General features: G+C 46.3%; 1 protein-coding gene across 2 annotated transcripts in view; it reads left to right on the top strand.

Annotated features, from left to right (window-relative positions):
- Positions 1-27,800, top strand: part of ZC3H3 (zinc finger CCCH-type containing 3) — a 1,347,955-nt gene that overhangs the window by 1,124,017 nt on the left and 196,138 nt on the right. For both annotated transcript variants that reach the window (XM_069220898.1, XM_069220897.1), the window contains exon 11: positions 26,073-26,257. In XM_069220898.1, coding sequence (XP_069076999.1) covers positions 26,073-26,257 — 185 coding nt within the window. The remainder of the gene's footprint in view (positions 1-26,072; positions 26,258-27,800) is intronic.

A 27,800-nucleotide genomic window follows, 5' to 3' on the forward strand; every position in this document is an offset into this window, starting at 1 on the left:
ATGAGTTGTCCCCTTACCAGTAAGAGTCTCTTCCAGCCTATCAATGTTATCCTATGCTAAGTTAGTGAAGACATGAGGCTGAATGTCGGTTGGAAGAACAATTTACTCATTTAGGGTAGCAGCAAGTTTCTGAAGACACCAGGTGGTATCATTTGCTTCCAGTTGTCAGTATGAAATCCCATGACCAAGTCTGTTTAGAGTGCGAAAGATTTCAACAATGCCTGTCAGTGTTTTTACAGCGTATGGGAGCCACAATTGTTTGGGGGGTTTCAGTTGGCCATTTGTGATTGCATATATAGGCCCTCATTATGACATAGGCGGTAAATGCCACCTACCGCCACAGTGACGGCCGCCAAAAGACCGTCGCAGTGGCTACATACTCTTTGTTAGGAATAATCACAGTTCTAATGTATTGAAATGGTTAATCATAGATTTCATCTGTCATATTTTTGTAGTGATAATCGGTTTGAATGCTAGATGCATTATTTTCCTCCTTTGCTCTAACCCTTGTATAGTTCCTATAACAAGATGCATGATAATAGGCTCCTGCAGCTACAGTGTCCTACAACAAGCTGCTAAGATCTTTGAATCACAAATAATAGTTGTACTCTCAAAGCCTTTTTCAGCTCTAAGCTCTGTGACCTTGATTAATTTCTCAAGCTTTGGTGTTCCCTTGTAGCATTTTATCTTTCCACAAAATATACATTCTTCAGCATGCATGCTTGACTTTAATGATGTTCTTTTGTTTAAGCGTTTGCTCATGCACTCACTCGTGCCAGCGTCATCACTGACACTTACTTAAGCTTTTCCCTTGATAGTCAGTAAATCTCTCTTCATAGTAAACAGGCTCCTGAGCTTCCTGTGGTAAAATACTTGGGGAGCCGTGTTGCTTTCCACATTTCTTGCAATGTCTAACAGTGGAATGTGATTCCTTTCTTGAGCTGCCTCTAACAAAGTTTTCCATGATGAGTAGTCCTACATGCTTGTCAGGGTAATTCCATGTTGGACATTTGACCATAAATGAATTATACACTGGGGGATCAGAGGGACAGAGGATGTGCTTGTTTCAGTCTTCTTCATGATGCTGCACGGTCATGCACCACAAAAAATGTATACATTTTACTTGGTGTACTTAATGTAATCATAACTACTATTATAATTATTATGAATTTATATAATCACATTTACTGTAATTGTAAATAATACATTTCACAATAATAAAAACTATGAAAACATTTCCATTTAGATCAAGATATCTTGGGAGTGGAGTGGTAACTCACAAAAGGCAAAGAGTTATGACTTGCTATCACATATGTTCCATCTCTAGGCATCCATACCTTGCCAAGAAATCATATTAGAACCCATTCCCCTTGCCCCCCCAGGTGGAACCGATAACATGGTTGGCTCAAGGCCTAGAGTTTTCCAAGGCCCATTCTTGTTGGTCTAACAAATGACAACTTAATTTGTCTGCTTTTGTTTTCGTGGACAAGAAGTTGCCTTTTGCCAGCATCCAGTGCCTAATGCTCTGAGTTTCCTTAAAACAAACTCTTGATTTTGTCCCATCCTGCTTGTTCAGATAGTACACTGTCTGCAGTAGTTATGGACCTGTCAGTAACAATTTCAACGCAAGATGCACCACTCTCAACTGCAACATATTTATGTGGTAATATTTCTCCATAAGAGACAACACACCTGGGGCGTGGCCAAAATGGCGACCGGGATGGTCGCATAATCAGTAGCTCTGGTCCCGGCCCGCGTTCATTATCCTGCAACAGGCGCCCGCACCACTGACCGTGCGAGACGCCACATGCCCTACCTGTGTCGCCCGCACTGCACCGTTTGGTTCCGGCCGCGGCGCCCCAGGAATCGGGGGGTCGGCTGTGGTCCTGGGCGCGGCCGCCGAGATCCGTGGAGCCTGGACCTCGCTTGACGAGGCCATCGCGACGCAGCACCTCTTGCGCCGTGGCGGCTGCGTCGGGAGCCGCGGACGGGTTCCCGACGCGCTGGGTCCTGGCCCGTCTCCCGGGGCGGAGAGGCGGGCTCCGACGAAGGTGAGGAGGCGCTTGCTCCCCTGCTCCGGGACCACGCGCCTGGAACAGCGGCCCTCTCTAGAGGCCGCGTTTGACCTGATGTGCTCGGCCTGACGAGGCGGCGATCCCGTGGGTAGCCGGCTGGCTACGTCTGCTTCGCAAGATTGGTGCCGCTGAGACGTGCGGTCACCTTGGAGTCTCGGGGTTGCCGTGCAGGTTGGGGCCGCGACCCCCACGGGAGGGGGAGTGACCCCACCAGCTACCCAGGACTCGTGGCTCCACACCCAAAATATCTGGTGGCATTGAGTAGGATCCCTTGTGCACCAAGCTTGGGCTAATAAACAGCCAAGCAAGAAGAAGGAAAAACAATTGGGGAAGCAAATAAATAACAATAATATAAAAAAAAAAAAAAGTCAGGACCATCAAAGTTCAAGAAAATTGAGCCCTACCAGTCCCAGCTTTCAAGCAGCAGCACAGCAATAAAATGGACCCCCTCAGAAAATAAAACATATAACAGGGCACAACAGTATATCCTCCTGTGGTTCTGTACCGGCGGCACTAATCGAGCCGCAGTGCTCCCAGCAGTGCTCTCACCAGACATAAAAGCTTTGGGGCTCTCCACTACAAAGTGTGTATACCACACAAGCAAAGTATTACTACCTCACGTTCACTACTCCAAATAGCGCTGCTGACCCCAAGTTAGGGGCCCTGCTTTTTTGCAACAACTCGGAATTCTGACGGGCACAATGCCCTAGTACCCGAATGTGGAACAATCTCTCTGCCTGTCGCGTAGCAAAATTTCCACTTTAAAGGAACAAGCCTCTGCAGTCCTAATCAATCGAAGCCACTTAAAAAATAATAGTTATCAGCAATACCGCCACGTAAATAATCAATGGGCAAACCAAAGACCCCACGCGCACCTTCTGGGAATATGGAGTCTGGTACCCCACCCCCAACTGCGGAGGCCTCGGCCACACAACAAGCACTACAAAAGATGGACATAACACTCCAAGCACACACAACGCAATTTGAAAAGATTTTACAAGCCATTTTGGACACCAAAATTACCCTGGAAGCAAAAATAGGTTCGGTAATCGAATTGCGGTATTGCGTGCCGACCAACATACGTTAGCTGAAAAGGTCGCAGGCTTGGAAGAAGACACGTCACACCTCTCACCAGCGATAACCAAACTCCAGTCGCAAATGGGGGCTGTAACAGCTGAACTGGGGACACTGAGGCGCAAAGCCGAAGAAGCAGAAGGAAGGTCAAGACGTAACAATATCCGCTTCGTGGGTTTTCCTGAGCGGGTTGAGGACCCATGCGCAGAACTGTTCATTGAACAATGGCTAATAGAAACAGTTCTGAAGGACAATGTCCCGAAGTTCTTTTCAATAGAACGCGCCCACAGGGTTCCCGGAAAACCCCCACCCCCTGGCACTCAGCCTCGCCCACTAATAACAAGACTCCTCAACTACCGCGACAGGGACCTCGTACTGCAACTGTTTCGTAAAGCAGGCCCAATGCGCTTTGAAGGGGCAGTCATATCGGCCTACCCGGACTTTACAGCAGAGGTACAGAAAAAGCGTAACTCATTTTTCCGGGTCAAAGAGCGACTAAGAGACCACAACATCAAATATGCTCTGTTGTTCCCGGCCAAACTTCGAATACAGAACGACACTCGCACTTTCTTTTTCACCTCACCAGAGGATGCATGGACTTGGCTACATGCCAAGGGACTCGCTGACCCGCCCAATATAAGAAACCCCAAAGACAAAAACCACCCTCCTAATGGCAAACGCAAACCCCGCAGGCAACCAGACACTAAACCTACCCCTGAACAGTCTCGCGTGGAACGCTCTCTATTACTGCAAACCACATCTCTTTTCGCCAATACATCCCCGGGATCCGTATCAACGCATTCTGGATTAGAATCCGAGCTTGGGATACTTTCTGACTCTACAGACTCCACCTGCGTCCCCAATCTCACTCCACGAACAGCAGACGACATCTGCTAATATATACCAACCCCGGACGCAACGGCACACGACATCCTACAGAAGTAGCCACTAATCGTCCGCTAAAACTCACTGCTGCACGCTGACCCCATCTCTGCTGTACCGCTACCCCCGACCGCAGCAAAAGACTCATGGCTGGCCCCGGAAAATAGCAACTTCAACAAGAGCATAACGGGTCGGGACCAGCATTGACTTGAACTTACTTATTTGAAACACCCCCGCACCATATGGAACGTTCCACCTGGTTGGCAAGTATTGTATCGTTAAAGTCCTTGCCATAACCACAGTTACTGTTAGATATAGTTAATGTTATTGTTTTAATTAGCAGAATCACATCTAAGAGGCATAATTTAGATTATAGTATTCGTAGTAAATGTTGTCTGATTGCTAATAATAAGTACACACTAGGTAGTTGCAGTATAAACTGGCCAAGTACAATGGGCGTGAAATACACTATAGTCGTAAAAAGAGCCGGCCTACCAAACCCACAAAGACTATGCATACCAGTACAAACGGTCCATGGCAACCCAAAGACAACAGTATAACCCGCAATATAAAATACTCACATGGAATATAAGAGGCATGGCATCCCCGCGTAAGCGACTACAGATCCACGCATACCTCAGGAGACATCAAATACATTTCGCCATGTTACAGGAGACACACCTGGCTAAGTCCTCATTGGAGAATACAAAAGTAAAATGGAAAGGGCAACTATGTGGTACCATCTTTTCAACATATGCTAGGGGAGTGGCGATCTGGATAGCCCCTGGGGTCCCCTATGTTACGTCCCGCGTACAATGTGACCCAAATGGCCGATATGTCCTCTTGGAAGGTGCCCTAGACGGGGAACCCATGGCATTAGCATCAATATATACTCCCAATTCAAATCAATGGGAATTCCTACAGACACTTAACAGTAGTAAACTTAATGACCCAGAGATGGATACCATTTGGGGCAGCGACTTTAACTGCGTATTAGACATTCACAGAGATCGCTCTAGCCCTCCGTTAGATAATACCCTAGCTAAACGTGCTTCACTCGAACTTGCAGAGTGGGCCTCCAACAATAGGCTAAGTGAAATTTGGAGAACTGGTCACCCCACACACCGCGAATACTCTTACTATTCCCCAGTGCATAAATTACACACTAGAATAGATATGATATTTGCATCAAACGATATAATCCCAAAAATAATCACATCAGGCTACCTGGCTCGCACCATATCTGATCATAATCCGCTTCAAGCTACCTTGAGAATGGGCCGCACACACACGTGCATTCCCACATGGCGTCTACAACCAGATCCTCCTTATCATGCTGAACTAGCTAAATGCTTGTCGAATTACTTCGCTTTAAATAAAAACACAACAACAGCGCGCGCCACAGAATGGGACGCTCATAAAGTGGTTATACGCGGCCACTGCCTAGCAGCCTCACTGGGGGTCAAAAGAATGCTTAATAGGGAACTACTAGAGATAGAATTAAAAATGCGCAAGGTAGAGACCGAGACCACCACTAGCGTGACCTCGCTTGAAACACTAAACTCGCTGAAATCTGACTACAAAGAAACTGATGCCAGGCTCAGCAGACATGACTATAGACATTTTAAAGCCCGACAGCACGCAGAAGGCGACAGATCGGGCAAACTACTAGCATGGCTGGTCCGACAACCATTACAGTCCTCACCTATAGGCGCAATAAGAACACACTCAGGGGAAATGATTAACACTCAGGCTGGAATCAATGAGTCCTTTCATATGTATTATCGTTCCCTATATCAGCCCACTAACCCTCCAAATGAACAACTTCTTTCTGAACTCCTCTCATTGATTCCCCAAAATACGAATATCAATGACAACGCAGCCACATTGGACGGTCCCATCACTATCGAAGAACTACGCTCAGCTCTTTCTCAAATGGCGCGCGGCAAAACTCCTGGCTCAGACGGACTACCAATGGAATATTATAGTTCACTATCTGCTCATCTCCTGCAGCCCCTGACCGAGGTATTTAATGAGGCACAAAATAGAAAGCATCTGCCAGACTCCATGCGCAAAACATTGATAGTGGTGCTACCAAAACCAGGACGCGATCCACTTGATGTCCAATCCTATAGACCACTCTCCCTGTTAAACACTGACTGTAAACTCCTGGGGAAAATCCTAGCAAATAGGCTACTCCCTTATTTATCAGACTTAATCCATCATGATCAATCTGGATTTGTACCAGGGAGGAACACTTTTCTAAATATAAGACGCCTAATACGTATATTACATAGTACCACAGAAACTGAGGCAGTGGCTGTGGCATTGGACATAGAGAAGGCGTTTGATACGCTCGGATGGGAATATCTCTTCCGCACTCTGAAGGCGTTCGGCTTTCAAAGCGGTTTCATCAACTGGATTGCCACTCTATACGCAAAACCAATAGCTCGCGTCAAAACGGGCCAAACGATATCAGAGGCGTTCCCCATCGGCAGAGGCACCAGACAAGGTTGCCCTTTATCCCCTTTATTATTTGCTATAGCTATGGAGCCATTGGCAATTAAACTTCGTAGTTGGGCAAGCAGATGGGGCATCCTAGAATCCAACACATACCATATTATTTCCCTATACGCAGACGATGCTCTAATATATTTGCGTGACTATACCTCCTCCCTCACAGAAGTTATACAAATCCTGGATAACTTTGCTTTATCCTCTGGTCTATGCGTTAATTGGGCGAAATCATGTATTTTCCCGCTTACTCGCATACCTACGGAGCAGCAAACGTTATTACCACTACATCAACTGACATGGGCATACCAGACCTTTAAATATCTGGGGATTCAGGTCTACCACTCTATGACAGACCTACGCGAGGGCAATCTCGATAGGCTGCTACGCTCAACTCGGGGATCCATGGCATTTTGGAGTTCCCTCCCACTATCACCAATGGGCCGCACGGCCATAGCTAAAATGTTAATATTACCTAGATTTCTGTACTACTTCACAGCGCTCCCATTATCCCTGCCACGTTCATTCTTTCATAAACTACACTCTCTGCTAACAGATTTGTTGTGGGGCAGAGACCGACGGAGAGTAGCCCTAGCCATTACACAATATCCACAGGAGGAAGGCGGGCTCGGCATGCCGAACTTTGAATTGTACTACGCAGCAGCCCAACTCCAATGGGTAGCCACATGGCTTAATGAACCACCCACACCAGAGTGTACAGCGATAATGTCTTGTGTGACACCACAAACGATACTGTCATCACTTATGTCCAAACCTCCTTACCCATCTAACAGAAATCCCCTAGTAGTAGCAGCCAGATTCTGCTGGCGGAGATATGTCCAGGGCAAAACCCTAATTCCTCCTTACTCACCTGTAATACCTTTGGCTCAGGTACCAGGTGTCCAAGCTCTTTCTCATTAAATGATATACGGGTAACCAAGACACTGAACATGGGGGACTTGTACTTGAGATCTAAAGCAAGCACTTTTGCAGAGCTCGTGTCTACCGGTATCATGCAACCTGGGGCCTTCTTAACATTTAATGCCATTAACAAACTTTTACAAAACTTTTGGGGGTGCAACCCAAATGAGCCTGATGAATCCCCCCTACTCACCTCATTACTCACTATAGGAAACATTAAGGGCAGCATTACTAAATTATATAAAATACTCCTAACAGACACCTGCACTGCTTTGACCCAAGTTAAGAGCCGCTGGGATGAGGTCCTCTCCACACCAGTCGATCAAAAATCCTGGAAAGCTGCCCTCACCACGATTAAATCTGTATCCCGTAATGTTAGACTAAGATACACTCAATTCAATTATATTCATCAAGCATATCTATCTCCGTCCCGCATCAACAAAATATACCCAAACTCTAAGCCAGAATGCCCTAGATGTGCTACCCCTGCTGCTAATTTCTTCCATATGGTTTGGGAATGCCACACAATATATACTGGCTGGTGCCGCATCACTGAGACGGTTGCAGACATAATAGAAAACACGCTTATTCCCACACCAGAATCCTGCTTGCTGGGCATACGTCGCCGGGACAAGAATGAAAAACACACTCACAAGTTTATAGATCTTGCGTTTGTAATATACAAGCGTTTGATCGCTACACACTGGAAGGCCCCTAATGCCCCCTCCTACCGCGCTTGGCTCTCAGCCTTACACAGCTCCACACTAGCGGAGGCATACACTCTAAGACAGCTGCAACTCAGTGGCCAGATACAAGAGGGCGCCACACAATGGGACCACTTTGTAGTACAAATAGAGGCTAGAGATGATGATTACCCCCCTTGAAATACGCGACACGAACAAAACGACCTGCGAGTAAATACTTAGCAACCACGTCGAGAAACAAATCACACCCGTTGTAGTACCCCAGCTAGCCGCACCATATCAGCCCAGAAACATACAGCTGGATAACAAGCGCAACTTCATCCAGACATGAATATACAAATTGACAGAAGATGCCGCTGCTCTGTTACCCCTGCCCCCGCCCCATTACAAACCATATAACACGCAAACAAGCACTAACATTTCTCATGACTACATAGCTGAATGTTATCCTAATCACTTAGAATACCATTAAATATACATAAGTAAAACCATAGATATGCCCACTGTTATTGTTTTAAAATGTATCAAGTTAAGTTGTATGCCAGTACATTAAAAGTGTAACTGTACTGTATGGGAATTACAGGTATGTACAGAGATACATGAAAAGGGAAAAATGTTTATTCTCTTACTAACTCAAGTGACATGTACTGCTGTTCGTGTGTTGTGTTTAATAAACAGATTTAAAAAAAAAAAAAAAAGAGACAACACACCTTGCACAGTGATAGATCGCATTTGAGCACTTCTGCTTTTCAGAGATATATCTGACCCCCCAGTCTGTGATGGAATTGATGGATGAAACAGAACACCTGTCAGCAAGTTTTTTTCTGACACCATCATTGGAGGGATTAGAAAGCTCTGGAAAACATCTGTATCTTTTTGTCCCAATTTTGTGACTGATCCTGAAGACATTCTTTTAGAAGTTTCATATGTAGCTCAAGAGGAAAGACTGTTGTCTGATTGTAGAAAACTGAAAACTTTCTTGCCAGAGAGACATTCTTCTTAACCTTGTATCTATTTTTTTTTTAACAGACTTTTTATTAGCAGGCATGTTTCATAATCAACATTACAGTCTCAGTATCGCATACAACTGTACATCTACACTTTTTCGATGAAATCTCCTATTGATGATAACAATGTAACCATGCATTATTCAATGTTCCTTCTCCCTCCCTCACCTCCTCTCCCCGATGAGTCAGATTCAGTATGCTTGGAGTGTGGGGTATCAGTAGACCATGTATGGCTAAGTTTTTGTTGGTGGAATGGTGCATTCCATTGCCCATGGAGGATCGATGGTAATGTGGAGGAGGCAGCATGGTGGAGTCAGCCCAGAGAAGGGTCGGGGTGGCTTGAGTCAAGACTTTCAAACTGTCCACCAGGATCCCCCAAGCACTTGCCATGTCTGGTGGTCTTAACACCCTCTTCGCCTCTCGAAAGAGAAGAATCGCATGGGTTTTTCCAATTCATGGCGATTTCCCTTTTGGCCAGGATATAAGCCAGGTCCTGAAATCCGCTGGTTACCTTCGTTTTTAGGGTGTGTGGGAACCATCCCAGCAAGCAATGGCCCAATGTACAAGGTACTTCGTTTTCTATAAGATCTGCCACTTACAAAGTCACCTCTTCCCAGTATGTTCCCAGCTTTGGGCAGTCCCATAACATGTTTGAATTCCTCCCCTAGTGTTCCACATCTTGGGCACTCCGCCCTTGCCCCATTGAAGTGTTGATTGGTCTGCCTCAGTGTCAGGTATGCTCTATGCAATATAAAGAAGTTTACTCATTTAAATCTAGCATTTCTGGACTTTAGGGGTCCTTTCCAGTATAACTTCCCAAGATTTGTCTGGTATGCTGGCTCCTAAATCCTCTTCCCATTGAAGCGTCAGTGACTCCGGGTGGGGGGGGGAGGGAGGGCTTATATCTGTCCTTATTCTATTATATAGGTTTGTGACTGCTTTAACCGTGATGGATGAAACTGATACATAGGTACTAGTAGCCTGTGCCTTGGGTTCAGCCCAGCTGGCCCACTAATGGTGCCGAATGACTGCAGTAACCGAGCTATGCAACTGAAAATGCCCTCCCGGTAGGTCAAACTCAGCTCTAAGATCTTCAAAGGGGATCAGATTGCCATCTCTAAAAAGGCTCTAAACTGTGGACATTCCCACAGTCATCCAGATAGTTAATCCTTCTCAGTTCCCTCTATGTGTCAAGGCCCGTAGAAACAATAAAGGGAAGTCCGTGGAATAAGGAACCTTTGTCTTAGTTTTATTCAAGTAGCGTGTACTGCACTGCATGAGTACCTTAAATTCGGGTACATTAGTGCCTCTAGGTTGTGGGATGCTTAGAAATACTTCTATCACTCTTGTTAATGGAGGGGTAAAGGGTTTGACTCCAGGGGTCTGGCTGCTCGCCAGCCACTGCGTAAACCACTGAAGCTGCGCAGAGAGATAATAGGATTCGAAGTCAGGAACTGCTAAACCACCTTCCACCAACTTTCTTTGTAGTTTATCCAAGGCCATCTACCTTGGGATAGTACCCCATAGGGATGATATTACCAGGGTATCTAACTCTTTAAAGGTTGACCTGGGAATCCACACCGGGGCACTGTGAAGGTAGTACAACAGCCTCGGCAAAACTTTAATTTTGAGAAGTGCCACTCTGCCTGCTAGTGACAAGGGCAATACCCACCAGAAGGTCATACTTGCTTCAGCAGATCGTATACCATGTCCCACATTGACATTCAAAATGTTGTGCGTATCAGATTTTTTTTTAACACCTAAATAAGTTAGGCATCGTGGTTCCCACAGTAACCTGCCCAGGTCCGACGGGGCTACCACCTCTGGTCCCAAAGGAAAAAGACGGGATTTCTGCCAGTTTACACTGAGACTCGATAAGGCTCAGAACCTAGACAACAGTAGCTGGGTACCCAGCAGCTCCTCCCACATATTCCTCAGGAATATAATCAAATCATCTGCATATAGGGCTATGCGGTGCCATTGGTCACCCACATGTATCTCCTGGCCTCCTCCCATACGGGACAGGGCCGCCAACGGTTCCATGGCTATTGCGAACAACAGTGGAGAAAGAGGGCAGCCCTGCCTGGTGCCCTGTTCAACCGCATAGCTGTCTGAGATTGTTTGTCCAGTATGGACCCTAGCCATTGTGGCAGTGTATAGTAATTTTACCCATGCTATGTATTCCTCACCCAGTTCCATCTTTGCCATCACTGCATAAAGGAAACACCATTCCAGACTGTCAAAGACTTTTTCAGTACCCACCTCCAACGCCCCCACCACTGTCTTGTCATATGAAGGGTCCATCATGACAGCCAGAAGACAACGGATGTTACCAGGTGTACTCCACCCCAGGACAATCCCTGCCTGGTCTGGGTGCACTAGGTGTGTCATTGGGGGGAGCAGCCTTGCTGCTAGTAGTTTACTAGATATCTTATAATCACTCAGTCGGGTCCTTACTGTGTTTTAATAGTGGCACCACTAAAGCCTCCTGTGTCGTAGCTGGCATGAGCCCCCTCTCCTTCGCTGCTTGATATAGGGCAACCGACCGCAGGGCCAATAGGTCAGAATAGGTGGCGTAGAACTCTTCTGGGAAGCCATCTGTTCCCGGCGTCTTACCCCTAGCTAAGTCCTTAATGGCGCTTCTAATTTCCTGCATTGTGATGGGCCCCACCAACTGGTCAGCTGCCTCCCGTGTGAGGACTGTGAGGGGCACCTGGTCCAAATATTCATTCATCTCCCGCTCAACACCACTTTAAAAGTGTCCCATTCAACCAATGGGTTACTAGCTTTGTTATTGTTGTCAAGAAAGAAATGGACAGTCTGTTGTCTCACGGCTTCCTAGTAGCATGTATCGTCTTAGGTTTTGGGTTTAATTTCTATGTGGGAATACGAAGACAGGTGGAGCCCCATTTCAGTGATAATAATATGGGGTTGTGGAATAGACCACTATTTATGTGGTCTAAAATAGTGTGAGCCAAATACCCAACGTTATGTATGGGTAAAATCACGTCTGGGGTGCAAAGGAAAGAGTCCAGATGCACGTGTAGGTCATGTAAATGGGAAAAGTATGAGTAATCTCGGGTAGGTGGGTATAACCTACGCTAGGCATCTATGAGGCCCTAGTGTGTCTGCTAGGCGGTAAACTGCTGTGCCACTCTTGCTATCGGGAGTCTTTCAATGGGGGGTGGGATCTGTCCATGCTGGGGTCCACCACACAGTTAAAATCCCCACCTAGTGCTATGGACTGCATAAGGTGTGGGGCCAATTTGGCAGACAGCCATTCGAAAAATGACCCTTGGTCTGTGTTGGGTGCATAAATGCTTACCAAGACTAAATTCTGGCCCTGTAACTTTCCTTTTACAACCACATAATGCCCGTCTGGGTCAACATAACTTTCAATGGGCTGAAAGGAAACTCCAGCTCTTATCCAAATCAGGGTACCTCTGGCAAATGCTGAATAAGTGCTATAATATACCTGTCCCCTCCAGCGCTTCTGAATAGCCCTCCCTTCTGCTGGTGTCATATGCGTTTCTTGGAGCTTTGCCACATGGGCCCCTCGTCTCTGTAAATATGAGAAGACTTTGTATTTTTTTGACATTGTATGCATGCCCCGGACATTCCATGATATGAATTTATATGTCTCTAATGTAGCCATATTCTCATCTCAAAGCAATAACCCCCTGTGCTCAGCCCCTCCACCTCAATTCCTTCATCAGGTCATCAGTACACCCCAAGCCTAGTTGTTTTTTCACCATAGCATGTGACTCAGGGGTCCCCCTATAAACAAACCAACTGCTAACTTCCCAACTCCCCATCCCCAGGCCAAAAAGACAACTGCCTCTCATCCAAACTCACAGAAATCAACTGTGCACCTTGATTTGGGTGCTGGCCATTTGGTTCGTTCACAGAGTGCTGCAGCACCACCCGTATCCCCCCCACCTAGTCTTACCCTCTCTGTCGTGTCATCAACCCTGATGCCCCACTTCAAAATCATGGCTACTACTCTCATCCTCCTCCTGGGAGGCCAATGGGTAGGGACCGAGTAAATTCACGGTGGTGATACTATTTTCACAGGTAGCCAGGAGGAGAGAGAAACCTCTGGTCTGGTTTCCTCCAATATGCGCGTGCTGACTGAGTCTCTGTCGGATCCCGAGTGGCCTGCTTCTTCGCCAAGAGCAGAGTTTGGGTTCTGATCTCTACCACTCAGGGAGGCTACTGCTTCCATCACTTTCTGACGTTCTTGTTGTACCTCCTTTTGTGACGGAACAGATGGTCTGCTTTAGGGCTTAAGCTCAGGCCGTCTATTTTGTCGTTGCAAGTTGGGGCCAGAGTTTGTGACCATCCCTGTCGACAAATAAGCATCTATCCATTGCCAGACATCTCCAAAGAGTTGAAGAATTGCGCTCCCTCTTCCGTCACCACACGCAGTTGGGCCGAGAACATCATTCCATATTGCAAGCCCATTTGCCTTAATTTTTGTTTAGCCTCTCTAAAGGTTGCTCTCCGCTTCTGCACTTCTCTTGAGAAGTCTGGAAAAATGCGAACTGTGCTGTTTTCCACTGTACAGTCTCCTTTCTTCCGTGCCTGCTCCAAAAGATAGTCTCTGTCTCTATAATGCAACAGTCTTACGACAACTGGCCTCGAGTAGCCTGTGGCACAGGAGGGCGTGCTGGCACCCTGTGCGCTCTCTCCAGGGCAAAAAAGGGCGAGAGTCCTTCGTCTGCTATTGTCTCCCTAAGCCAGCGCTTCAAAATTCAGCTCCACTGGTGCTTTGCCGGTCCTCCTGACTAGCCCCTGGATCGTGCCCCCCTGGGGGAGTGGGAGCATCGACCTGCAGCACCAGTCCTCCACTTCCCCAGCTTCTGCCGGTGTGTAGTTGTGTCTGCGCCTCCCTCGTTCCTCTCCTTCTCGCCTCTGGTCTCCAGGATATTTAGACCCTCCTATTGATCGGGTACCCTCATGCCCCACTCCGGTAAGCCCAGGTGTTGCTCAGTTCTCCAGGGTTCTCTGCAATTAGGTCACGCCACAGCGCTGTCACAATGCTCCTATCTCCAAGCGCTGCGTTGCCTCTGCTCTTGTTTTCGGCCATCCAGCCGCCAGCCTCCTCCCCACCTGGGTCGCTGTGCTTTATCTGCGCCCCACAACACACTGCAGACCAGCACTCATCCGCCACCACACTGTTGCAGAGCGTCTCATGTTGGTGCGGGAGAGGGCCACTGTTTCTCTGTCTCCGAAGTGGTGCCTATTTGCTGTCGTGTTGGGGGGCTCCCATGGGCCTTTCCCCGCTGCACGTCCCTCACACTGCCTCCTCATCTCTTGGGCTGCATGGCCACCTATTTGCCAATTCGCCCTCCAACCTGGCGTCCCGCGACAGCAGGTGGGGAGCGCCTCTGGCGACCTTGATCCTCCTCCTGTCATCAGCACTCCTCTTGTTTTAGGTGCCACCATCCGCCTCCCACAGTGTTGCGGCTGCCATTTTGGCTACCTCACGGTCATATCCGCGTTATCGGCCTGAACAGCCAATCTGCCCCAATGCCGGCGCCAAATATATCACTCCATATTGCAGGGGCCTCCGAGAGGTCGGTAGCTATTTGGGGAGTCGGGGGGCAGTCTGGAAATCAGGATGGTCTAGGGTGGGGGAACACTGGTAGGAGCCTCATGGAGTGGGTTCCTCCTCCATTGGCGTCAGGCCACACCCCTCCTAACCTTGTATCTAGATCCACTTTCAAGTATTGGATTGATTGTTCTCGTTCAAATATTTTACTTCTTGAATTTGATGTGACGACTCAGAGCATGAAGGTACAATGTCAACTGGAGACCACATAGAATTCTCATACATGGTTCTGCCTTGATCAACCAGTCACAGTGATACAGATAAATGAAAGCACCCTTTCAGCACAGAACATTTGTACCACTGCACTGACTTTTGAGAATGCTCCGAGAGCAAGTCTTAGTCTAAAAGACAGTACCTTATATTGGTAGTGCTTGTTGCCAATATTGAAGCATAAGAAATGTAGGTGTTTGGTGCAGGAAAATAAACGTCCTGCAGATCCAAGGCACACATCCAATCCCCTTGTTGGATAAGAGGGAAATTTAATGATGCACTAATATTCTGAATCTTTTGAGCTTTAAGCATTTGTTTGTGCTGTATCCCACAGTTTTTTAGCTAACTCAGCATATCTGGATTTTACCCTTCAGTGGAGTTTGTGGAGAGAAAATCTGATTATACCCCCATTTCGCACAATATCCAGTACCCACAAATTCTCTGTAACCACATGCCATACCCGGAAATAGCTGGAAATTCTCCTGCCCACCAGGATGTAAAAGAGTGGAGTCATTGTATTGTGGAAGGTTTCCATATGGCAGCTGAAGACTATTGACCTTTCTCTCTACCTTGGAAGATGTCTGAGGCTGAATGGATCGAATCTGTTGCTGCTACTGCTGTTTCTACATTGGCATCTTCCAGAATAACATTTATGAATGTTGCTTGGTCTTAGTCTTGCCTTGAAACCGAACTTTCGGATATTTTTCCTCTTTCGCAGCCCTACTAATCTTGAGGCTTCTGCTTCAGTTTTCATTATTTGAATCTCTTCATCCACTATAAAACCATATAATGAAGATTCATTAAATGATAACTCAAGTATCTTGTGCTCTGCTTGAGCAGTCAGGCATGTTGGACTTAGCTATGAAGAGCATATGATGAACACTTCATGGCATATGTCAAATGTGGTGAGGTTGGCTGTATCCCTTACTAGACCAAAAAGATTGTCTGAAGAGATCATGCCTTCTTTAATAATTTCCTGACAGGTTTCTCACTTGTGTCTTGCAATATACCCCACAAATCCACAAGAATCATTCATACCAACTGATGTGTACAGACTAACTTACAATCCTGACACTCCCTTGCAAAAGAATTCCATTTCATACTTTCTTTCTCAGGATGGATGGATGAAGAGAAGCCCAATATATTACATTTGTTTTTTGCACTCATCGCTACTAAAAAGTCTATCACAGTATTTTCTTTAGGGAGAGACTCAGCAGTCTTAGATGCAGCTTGCATTAGATTTCGCTGCTGCAATGGAAGTTGCACAAGGGCTGTAGATCAGACCACTCTCTCTAGAGTTGGAACACATGGTGGCAGATAAGGTTGGGCCGTTTGCTGCGAAATAGACATTGCAGGAGGTTGCAGTTTTTTCTTCATCTAATTCAGTATTAACCACCTCATTGCTCACACCCTCTGGAGTATCTAAGGCTGGTGTGGGTGCCCTTGAAGAAATTCTCATGCCAATTTCAACACTTTTAGTCCAAAGGTGATCCCTTCTCTCTTTCTCTCACGTGTCTATATAACAATCTTCTACAAATGTCACAGTTCTTGATGGAATAAGTGTCAGGGATCTAGATCACAACTACATCATAGTATTCTTTCCCAGACATTTTACCTCTACAGGCTGGATATTTATTGAAATGTAGACACAGCTACAAATGACAGGAGAGATTAAGTGCCTTCAGGGAAAAAGCAACAGAAGTTTTTTGTGCTTTTTCAATGAAAATTGAAATGAAAGGGGCAAAGAGTGCCTAAAGGAATCTAGTGATAGAGAAAATTCTGCCAAAATTTGGTGTTTCTAGTTCCAAATATCTCTGAAAAAAGGTAGAAAGTGTTTAGATTCTTCCTCACAGGACATAAAAGATGAACGGACTAACAGTCTCCCTCTTGGCTTGATGGGATACTGCTGCCTCCTGGAATTCTGGTGTTCTTTTAAATGTTGCATTGTAGAGCTATATCTATGTCAGAGCTTTGTAACATGCTGTCTGATTACTCTGATATGTTGGTTCAAGACATGCTCTGTAGAACTGTGTTTGCCCCATTTTAATGCATCGTTTGCTAGATAGTTGTGTGATCTGAAAGAGACTTCTAACTGCAGATTCCTTACCTTTGAATTTCCCCAGGCGTCAGACTGTATCTGAAAAACTTTGCTCGAGCAATACCCCTGCATGCACTGTCGGGTGGCCCCATTTGCTTCCGCTTGTCATTATTGGCGCAGCATATGATGTCACGGTCACCTAAACAGGCGCAACCCAGGCATGCGGACATCAATTCTTTTCTTTCTGCCCCAGTTAGCTCAGATCTGGAGAGAGCTATACCTCTGACACTTTCTTACAGGCCTTTTTTCGATGTTTTGTCAAAGTTTTTTCTTGTTGGTGTGTCAAGGATGTCATCCAGGAAGGCAGGGTTCAAACTGTGTGGCACCTGTCACCGCACCATGTCAATTACGGATCCTCGCCTCGTCCGCCTCTGATGTCTTGAGGGTGACCACAACTCGAAGTTGTGCTCAGACTGCTGGGCCATGGCGCCGAAAGTTTTGAGGGAGTGGTCCCTGAAGTTTCTTGTGGCCCGGCAGGTGACAGCACTGGCGACTCCTCGGAGATCTCGGTCCCGGTTGAGAAGGATGTCGCAGGACCGCTCCAGGAGCCCCAAGTCCTCTGTCACACTTGAGGTCCTCAGGATACTTGGGGAAGAGGCACAAAAAGAAGTAGTCCAGGCGGACTTCGACTTTACCTCGTCTGTCACAACGAGTGGGGAACATCAGCTTTCCAAGCACGGTTCTGCCATTGCCCAGTCTGACTCCGTGCCTTCCCCACCCGTTTCCGGGAGCCGAAACAACATCAGGTTCCACGCCGGCGGCCTTGGCTCTGATGTGGTCTCATGGATCCGACTCCGTATCTGGACTGGCGTCGGTCATACCCACATGACCTTCTCCAGTGCCACTCCTGATGCCGATGCTCTCGGGACCCACCAGCGGCACCAGCCAAATTGTGATTCCTGATGATCCAGAACCTACGGTGCCCACAAGTGCCAGATCATTGCCTGAGCTTTATTTTTCACAGCCCAGCATGGAAGACGATTGGGAGGGGTCACTGGACCCTTTAGAACAGTAGTTCCCAATCTGTGCTCCGGGAACCCCTGGGATGTCTGCGAAGCCTCCTCAGGGGGTCCGCGGCTGCTTAGAAAATGTAACAATATTGACAATTACGTCCCCAGCTTTTAGTAATGACTCATTGGGGAGTTCCTAGATTCCAATAATGATTCGGTGGGTTCCCCAGGTTCCAGTACTGATAAAGTGGGGGTCCACAGAAGTCAAAAGGTTGGGAACCACTGCTTTAGAAGACCAATTAGAAAGATCTTTGGACTGATTTGAGGAACTGGGAGAGGCAAGTAGACTGGACATTTCTCCAGATTCTGGCTTGTTCTCTTGCCCTTCAGTGGCTACAGAGAAGGAAGCTTCCTAGGCAATGATGGTGCGTAGGGCAGCGGAGATCGTTGACCTAAAACTGCCATCAGTGGCTGTCAAGGCAAACATCTTCACTGAAGTGCTTCAGCCTGGGGCATATACTTCCGAACCCCTTCTGCCCTTTAATGAGGCACCTACTAATGTCTTGCTGGGAACTTGGTTCAAACCCAGCACTGGGGCTCCTGCAACTAGGATGATTGCCTGCCGCCATCACCCTGCACCAGCTGACCCTAGTTTCCTAAGCCAACACCCCACTTCTGAGAGCTTGGTAGTCCAAGCCTCAACTTCCCACAGTGCATTCTGATCCGCTCCTCTGGACGGGGATTACAAGAAAATGGACTATCTTAGGAAGAAGAAGTTTTCTTCCAACGCCCTGCCACTGAGATCGGTGAACACCTTGTGCTATTTAGGCCATTTCTCACACACCATTTGAGATATGGTTGCGCAAATGCTGCCTCAGGTCTCGGAGGAGGCCCAGGCCATACTCTCCCAAGCAGTAAAAGATGGAAGGGACGCAGCGTAGTTCACCAATCTGTGTGGCTTGGATACGACTGACTTGCTGGGCAGAGCATTTGCGTTGACTGTGGCCTCATGGTGCCATACCTGGCTGAGAACATCTGGCTTTTCAAGGGAAGTCCAGGCAAACCTTATGTACATGCCCTTCAATGGGACTTGCTTATTTGGCGAGAAGACAGCCTTGGTGCTGGAGCGCTTAAGGACTCTCTGCCTACAACCAAGACTTGGGCCTCTCAGCGACCACCTGTCCAATGCCTGTCTTTTGCCCCTTTCATGGATACGGAAAGGGCGTGGCACCCCGCCAGCTTTATGCTGGCCACTGTCCTGTGCAACCACCTCTGGCTATGTAAGGACGTAATCTCAGTACCTTCAGACCTAGTGGGTCTGGAGGCCAGAAGTCATCTGCCACCCATCCCCCAGCAGCTGCAGCCTCGAAGCCCTCCTACTATGGTTCTGCAGGACCATGCTTGCCCAGTTGGAGGCAGAATTCAACATCATCTCCTCCAGTGGCAGTCCATTACATCGGACGCTTTGGTACAGCAGATCATCAGGAAGGGCTTTGCCCTGCCTTTCCAATCATTTCCTCCCCAGTATCGCCAAAATTGGAAAGGCTGGTAGAAAACTATTTGTCTCTGCTCAAAGATGAAGTTACGGCTCTCTTGGCCAAAAGAGACATAGAAAGGGTCCCAATAGTAGTAGGCAGTGGTTGTTATTCCCGTTACTTTCTGATTTCCAGAAAGCTATTGGTCTTCACCCTATTCTAGACATACAGACTGTCAATCTCTTCCTCAAGGAGATGTTCAAGATACTCACGTTGGCTCAGGTCTTGTCTGCCCTTGACCATGGAGACTGGTTGGTAGCATTGGACTTGCATGATGCGTATTTTCGCATCCCATCCTGCCTGCCCACAGGCGATATCTGCGGTTCAAGGTAGGCCACGAGCACTTTAAGTTCACTGTACCACCCTTTGGCCTTACCAGTGCCCCTCAGGTGTTCACCAAGGTGATGGCGGTAGTCGAAGCTCATCTGGCTATGTTAGGGGTTTCAGTCTTCCCCTACCTCGAAAGACTGGCTGTTGAAGGTGGCCTCGCCCCCAGATGGTTGTTTCCCTCCTTCAGACTACGGTGGACCGTCTGCATTCGCTGGGGTTCACTATAAAAGTGGTAGTACGGTGTTAACTGAAAGGTCGTAGAGGATGGCATTTTCTTTATGAATTCCGGAGATGATCAGGGGTGAGCTATGGTCCTCAGCTGGTCATTATTCAGGAGAAGTTTAATTCTCTTTAGATGGTGCAAGTAGAAATTGACAGATTGGGCAGTTTATTTACATGGGATTGTCATTGGTAGAGTGGAAATTGTACAGAAACCAACTTAGTGAGGGAAGGTGGGCGCAGATCTTAACTTTATAGTAGATGAGTTGAAACGTAATTTTTGGTGCATTGAATTTCAAAAAGATGGCCGTCACTCACTCTTGCAATTTACCCATTCCTTTTTTAGCAGTATATACGTCCTGGATATCCGACAACTTAATGTAAAGTTATATTGCATGAGTTGAATGATAGACTCTTCCATAAGCAGACTGAGTAATTCAACATACAGGCTGAACAGAACTGGTGAGGGAGTGGAACTTTGTGTGACTCTGCGGATTACCAGTCCGTCTTGGACCCCTCCGAATTTTGCCTAATTGAGTGGGACCCCTGAGGATGGAACAAATCCAGCTTATTACCTTATCCTTGAAACTAAATCTGACTGCCAGTGTCTGCAGCACTTTTAGGGTAGCAGGTTCCTTGCTATTTCCCTTTCTGAATCCTAATTGACAAGGGGATATCAGGGCGTTGGCATTAATATACTTGTTTAGTTGGATTGAGACACATTTCTCAATTACTTGGCCAAGCCAGAATAGATAGGATATAGGACTGTAGTTTTTTTGGGATGCAACAGTAAGTATGTAGTTTCTTAGGGTGCCAGGGTCTGCTTTAGGCTTTTTGATGATTGGTAAGATTTGACCCATGGTCAGGTTATTGTTCAGGATTCCTCTTGAGAGAGAGGCTTTAATAATGGCGAGCAAGTAAGGTGCCTTTGAGAAGAAATTGACCTTTACAGTGGGATCTGGAAGAACTTCACCAATGTATTAAGTCGGACGAATACTTTTCACCACGTTTGTGAGGCCCTCTATTTGGAGTTTGGTGAAATTACACCAGATGCTGAAGCTTTTGGGGCTTTGAGAAGGTGGTGTAGAGAATTAAGGCAAGAGCTCGTATTTAATATTAGGAATTGTTTTGAGAAGAAAGTTAAGAATTTGTTGTATTTGGTCCCCTTATGTTCTCATTTATGTAGTTCTCGAGATCCTTAGTATGGATGTGTGACATTATAATTTGTTCCAGTATGAAGGTTGATTTTGCCTGTAGTATTTTGATATTATAAGCTCTTCTGACCTTTCAAGCTGGTGTTGGTACGGAGAAGACCCCTGCATAGTAATGGACATGCACATCTGCCCTGAGTGTTCCAGCTGCAGTAATATCTGGATCCTCAATACTATTTTGTGTCCTGGGTGAACACTGTTCATGCTTATGTCACAGATTACGGCCTTGTCAGATCAGGAGGGGCACACAAAGCGTTATCCTGGTAAAGGTAAAGGGTTACTGCCCTTACCCAGAATCAAGTAGCGCAAGCCTGGTGGTGGCAGCATACCGCTTTTTGTGACAGTGATCAATAAAGTGCACAGGCCTCTTTACCTATGTCAATGGATTGCTGCCTACTGGCCCACTCATGTAAAGTTCCACTGCTGTGTTTTATGTTTGTTTATAAAGGCTGCTTTTTCCTCAAAGCAAGTATCTGGCTGCACATTAATTTATTGGGATTGCTGAACATGTTTTGACTTGTAAGTCTGTGTGCACCTTGCATCTACCCCCATCTCTAGACAGGTCTGCGTTGACCTCTGTTACGATGAAGGAATGGTGCTTGGCCATTTTACTCTGGACCCATAGCAGGTCAGCCCAGAATATCAAAAGTAAAATGCCACAACACACATAGTTGTAATGTGCCGCCTGCTAGTGTGAGTTGTGCATATAAACATTGCTCTGCAGCGGCGTGTTTGCCTCAGTGATGTAATGTGCAGTCTTCTAGTGTGCATTGTGTAAGTGACATTGCCCTGCAGTGCTGTGCTTGCTTCAGTGTTGTAATGTGCCACCTGCTAGTGTGAGTTGTGCATATAAACACTGCCCTGCAGAGCTGCATTTGCCTCACTGTAGTAATATGTTGTCTGTTAGTGTGCATTGTGCCTATAATCATTGCTCTGCATCGCTTTGTTTGCCCCAGTGCTGTAATGTGCTGTCTACTAGTGTGAGTTGTGTAAGTAACCTTATCCTGTGGAGATGCTTGGCCTCACTGTTGTAATGTGCTGTCCACCAGTGTGGGATGTGGGTTTATATCTTTTCTCTACAGAACTGTGTGTGCTGCTGGACCTTTGTAACTTGTCTTCTGCTAGTGTGAGTGGAGGGACAGTCCATCAATCTCACTAGAACCAGGTTCTTCCCTTTGTCAGTAAATTGTACAGTGCATATACATTACCACTGTATGTACATCCAGCATCTATCACTCATCCCCCCAGAGAACAGCCATGGGAATAGTCAGACTGTGTGTAGTTTTTCTGAAGGTTCTCCAAAAACACTAAACAGAGCCATATAACCAGCAGGGTGGATAGTAGAAGCCGAGCACTGAATGCACAGCATAGCACTTTCATCAGCAGTGGCCAAGCTGGTGGTGGATCATGGAAGCAGTAGGTGGAGCCAGTAGTTGCTGCAGCTTTCTAAAACTAATTATGACCCCTGCCTCTTTTTTTTAATTCAAATTAAACACCACCTCCCAGAATGTATTGAAGGAATTAAATTGATTCTCCTCCTACATTTATAACATCGGTGGTAAAACATATCTTGAGGAAATGCCTTCATTTGCAGAAAATGAAGTACTTGAGTGCATGATGCAAGTACACTTGCCATATGAAGGTTGTTAGGATTGCCGAAAAAAACACCACTAGTGCTGCATTAGGGTTTAGCAGCAGGAAGAGCCAGAGTGGACCTCAAATAAGCCATCAAGTCTGGGTTATCTTCTTATCATACATATCTTTTTTACATATGAAATCCAGATCAGAATCCTTGTCCTAAACCTCATGTTCTGTAGAGTCCTGGAAGACTATGTGGAAGAACATGTGGAAAATAAATGGGTACAGTTCTGTATCATCTGCATTACCCGTTTCCTTTCAAAACTGCTCCACTCTGTCTCATAAAGTTTTTGAGCTGACTCCAAGCTGTTACAGAATGAGAAGCAGCTCTGGGGCACCCATGTCTTCCAGGAGAATTCAGCATTTCCTGGTGTTTCCCTGGGACCAGAGCAGCAGTGTCTTCAGACACCGCTTGGCTGCACTCCTTTCATTGTCCCTAGTACCCTGCGTGTCCCTTGAGAAGGAGGACTTGCCACTTCTAGTCCTTCTGTTCAAACCCTAAAGAGTCACATGAAGTGCTACACTTACAACATTCACCTACCATTCTAGTCCATCAGCTTTGTTTCTTCAGTTGGACCTACCACACCCAGCAAGGGTGTCGGGAACAACATTCTGAACAACAAATCTAGGACTCAGCAGGCAGCTATGTACCCACAAAATATGTTGAACTGACGATGGGGGGACCCCTGGAGTGGTCAAAAAAAGTGTGCTGGAATTTAGCCAGCTGGATGCCAATCCTGAGAGGGGGAGGGGATACACTGACCTCATTGATGACGAAGATGAGGAAAAATTATGAGGAGATATGAGTTGTATTTTAGCAGCATCCCTACAGTATCTTGTCCAAGTGGGCAGTTTGACACTAAAACCCACATATGCCTTATGCAAGGACGAAAGCCAAAATCTGTTTCCACCAGCTGTCATCTTTGCTCACTTTGTCCCCAGATGTTCCACTCAGTTTTTTGTTAGAGCGATTTATGAGTGACCCCAAACTCCTGAACACCAACTTAATCAGTTCCTGGTGACATCATTGATGTTGAGTGGCACACAGTACTCCCAAATGGGCCCTCACTGTGTACACAGAAGGAGGTACCTCCCCTATTGAGCGGTGGCAGTTTTGCAGGTGCAACATACATACACCACGGGGTGAGGCATATCGACTCATTCTTGTAAATTTCCAGTAGTCCTTAGTTCTTGGGGATCGATTTCCACCTCAACAAGAGTGCGAAAGACTCTTTCATTGTTTGACTGCATGTGCAGAAAGGAGGATGTCTGCTGCTCACAGACAGCATAGTCTGCTCATTCAGCACTTATTCCTAAGATAGATATCTGGCTGAGATCCACCAATCATGATCTTGCAGATCCAGACAGCACTTAATTGCCTACTGAATGTAGTTATAACTGTACTGTACTGTAATTGCATTTATGGAGCACTCACTATCTTTGATGAGGTGCTGAAGCTTGCTAATGAGTGGCACCTTTGCAAGCCGTGTGTCATCCTCCCTGGCACCTGGTTCCCTTGATTAGGACTTAGCTGGAAGCTATGACTGTGGATCTGCAGCTCTTCCTGTGCCTGCAGTCCTGCCTACGTGTACAGTGACAGTCAGCCTGCACAGACCATCAGAGCTGACCCGAGCACCCATAGAGCTTTCAGTTGTCCCCCAGACAGACAGAAGGGAGCTAAAATATACCTAGTTACAGGTGCAGGCAAGATACCTACAGGAGCAAAGACTCTGTGTGGTGGCCACATTCCCAGGAACCAATGTTTGCTTTCTTATGAATTTTGGGAACTGTCCTCTTGTCAAATCCATTTAGAGCCTGCAATTGTGTTGATACTCATTAAACTAGTTCTGGCATGTTGTCAGCATCTGGACGTGGTACTGGAAGACATGCCCCACAGTCACGCTTGGGATCCCTTGGCCCTGCAGTGCAGTGCAGTTTTCATGCACCCAGTTGGCCCATTGCCTTACAGAACAAGCGTTTGTGTGTGTAGACTGAGGTATTCTTTATCCAATGACTACACTTTTTGGTTATACCCAGTTCCAAGTCCCTTCATCTGCTATGTTGGCACTCCTGTGCCCAGAACCAGAGTCCTCGCCACTATCATGAATAATTCCCTAATATTAGCAAAGAGAGAGCTTAGGTACAGTTGAGGGTGATTATTGGAATTTTTATACCACAACCTTTTCAAAGTTTTGGGCTACTAAATCATATCAGTTGACGACTGGAAGTGGAATTTCTCGACTGTGAATAGTAGATTTGGGATACTAATCTGAGCAAATAAGCTGCTCCCTGGCAACAAGGAGAAATCAGGATAACTGACTTTTATTACTTTTTAATACACCGTGATTATCTCAGAGACTTTGATTTGGACTTGGACTTTATTCTCAATTGCTGTGTATAGTGTGTTCCCCCTGGGTACATACCAGCCCCAGTGCCTGGGAGAGGGGGCCCTCTGGACATCTTCAGAACTGCCCATAGTTATGAAACCCCATAGGATATTATTGCCTAATTGTTTTCAATGAGTTGTCTGAAACTGTCCATGATTAGTGGACAATTATCTTACCCTGTCTGTGAGCCTCAGAAGATGAATCCAGCTGAAAATTATTATGGTTTGCAATTTATGGAATTAATTAAAAACGTATTCCTATTCGAATAAGTAATCATAGCTGGACATTCATCTTTATTGAGAAATTATTCATTGTGTTAAAAGGTGCCTGGCTCATCTTGTGCACCACCTTCCTTGAGGTAGGCCTTGAGTACTTGACTGAGCTGCCCAACAGAGTCCAGAAGACTTTGGATGAAGAACCTTCTGTTTCAGCCACAACATCTTGGCTAGTTAGAAACACATATAGACTCAAGTGGATCTCTGCAACCTCAGGGATATGGGTAAAAGTCTCATAGTAAATTTTCGATGCATGGAAAGGCACTATAGAACTTATAACGTGGTTGAAAAATGAATGCGGCATAAGATGTAAATATTTTTGCAGTGAATAGTATTAACAGCCAATCTTTTCAGCATCTGCTTCTTCCGTTTTCTCACATTCATGTAAGGATTTGTGTTTCAATTGTGTCCACAATTTTTTGTCTTAGGGTCAGCAGGTCCCATGAAGAGGGGTCCTTGTCGGAAAACGCTGCTGTGTGTCCTAGCGGAATAGGACTCGCTGGACCCTCTGGATTACAGAAGCTTCCCTCTTTCATCTCTCTCAAGTCATCACCTACCTCACCCACTGTGGAAGAAGCTACCCCACTGAAGGAAAGGCCCAGTGATGATAGTGGTAGGTTTGCCTTTCTGTTCATTTTCTTCCTCATCACCTTGCTCCTGCCATGTTGTTACTCCTACCGTTTTTGGATCAGAAGCAGGTTCCCATTCCTTTATTGGTCCCTACGACATGCTGGTCAAGTACTGCAGACTTTACTGTGTTTCAAGAATATACAGATAGTTCATAAGTACTGATCCGTTATCAGAGAGGTGACCTTCCTTTTCTTGGGCTGCCTCTTTTTGTTTTTTTGCTCATAACACAATTGGAGAAAAGGGGAGCGTCCACGCACATTCATAATACCCCTATCAAAAACCAACCAACTGCTCATACTATTATACCTTAGCACCTCTTAGGGTCAATTACTCACTCACAAGACCTCACTAAAGTAATTTCTCTTTATGGAAATAGAAGCCTCACATACCTCATAGTGTCGTGCTTCATCCTTGGCTTCTACCCCCACCCTGATAGGGTTAGTACCACCAGGGCGGACTCAACCGTCTTGCTCCTTTGAGCAGAGTGGAGTTCTTGATAAATCTTAACTGGATAAAAAGGCCGGGATCCAGACTTATAAAAATACCTTGTGTTTACCCCTGGTGTAATTCCTTAATAATGGAGAACAAAGGTATTGTTAAAACCATACGGTGAAACCACTATAGTAATGGTTCGGGTCACCTGTTCACGCCAACATGTTTCTGCCCATTCTTAGAAGCCCATCCGTCCGGCCTGATGAGGGGAGAATTAGGTGCAATTAGGAGGCGCTCCTTCTGAAGTAGGTGGGACTATAAAGGGGGTCACGTCTCTCTTTGACCTAGATATTAGAGACTCCCACATCAAGGGTGCTTAGTACAGATGCGCCCGAGACCCAGATGGGCTTATAAAAATGGGATCCTGGCCTTTTTATCCAGTTAAGATTTATCAACAACTCCCCTCTGCTCAAAGGAGCAAGACGGTTGAGTCCGCCCTGGTGGTACTAGACCTACCAGGGTGGGGGTAGAAGCTGAGGATGAAGCATGACACTATGAGGTGTGTGAGGCTTCTATTTCCATAAAGAGAAATGACTTTAGTGAGGTCTTGTGAGCCCAGTCATTGACCCTAGGAGGTGTGAAGGTACAATAGTATGAGCAGTCATTTTGTTGTGTTTTTTGCCTCTTTTTTGGTCAGCAAATTCTCATGTGTCGAGTGTTCCATCAAACAGAATCTCCACATAATTCCGAATTCCATTCACTGCTCGCTGCACAGTGAGATTAGGCCACAAAGTAGAACCCTTTGAAGAGCATGTGGCCTTCAAAACTCCACGTAAGAAGCTTCTGTAACTGAAGGATGATGAGAAATAGTTGTATTTTATCTTAAATGAGAGTGTGGACTGTTCACTGTTTCTCATTAATTCGCTCTCTGTATAGTTTACATGTTAGACACTGGCCATTAAATTGTGCCTACACTGTGATTTGGCTGCCATCGGCATACCCGGATTGATGTTGCAAAACTATACATATGTGATAAAGTGCCCCCTTCTGTACATTATAAAGATCCGGTAAGTCACAGAGAAGTTCTGTGACTG

Source organism: Pleurodeles waltl, chromosome 2_2 (genome assembly GCF_031143425.1).
Source record: "Pleurodeles waltl isolate 20211129_DDA chromosome 2_2, aPleWal1.hap1.20221129, whole genome shotgun sequence".
Taxonomy (NCBI): Eukaryota; Metazoa; Chordata; class Amphibia; order Caudata; family Salamandridae; genus Pleurodeles; species Pleurodeles waltl.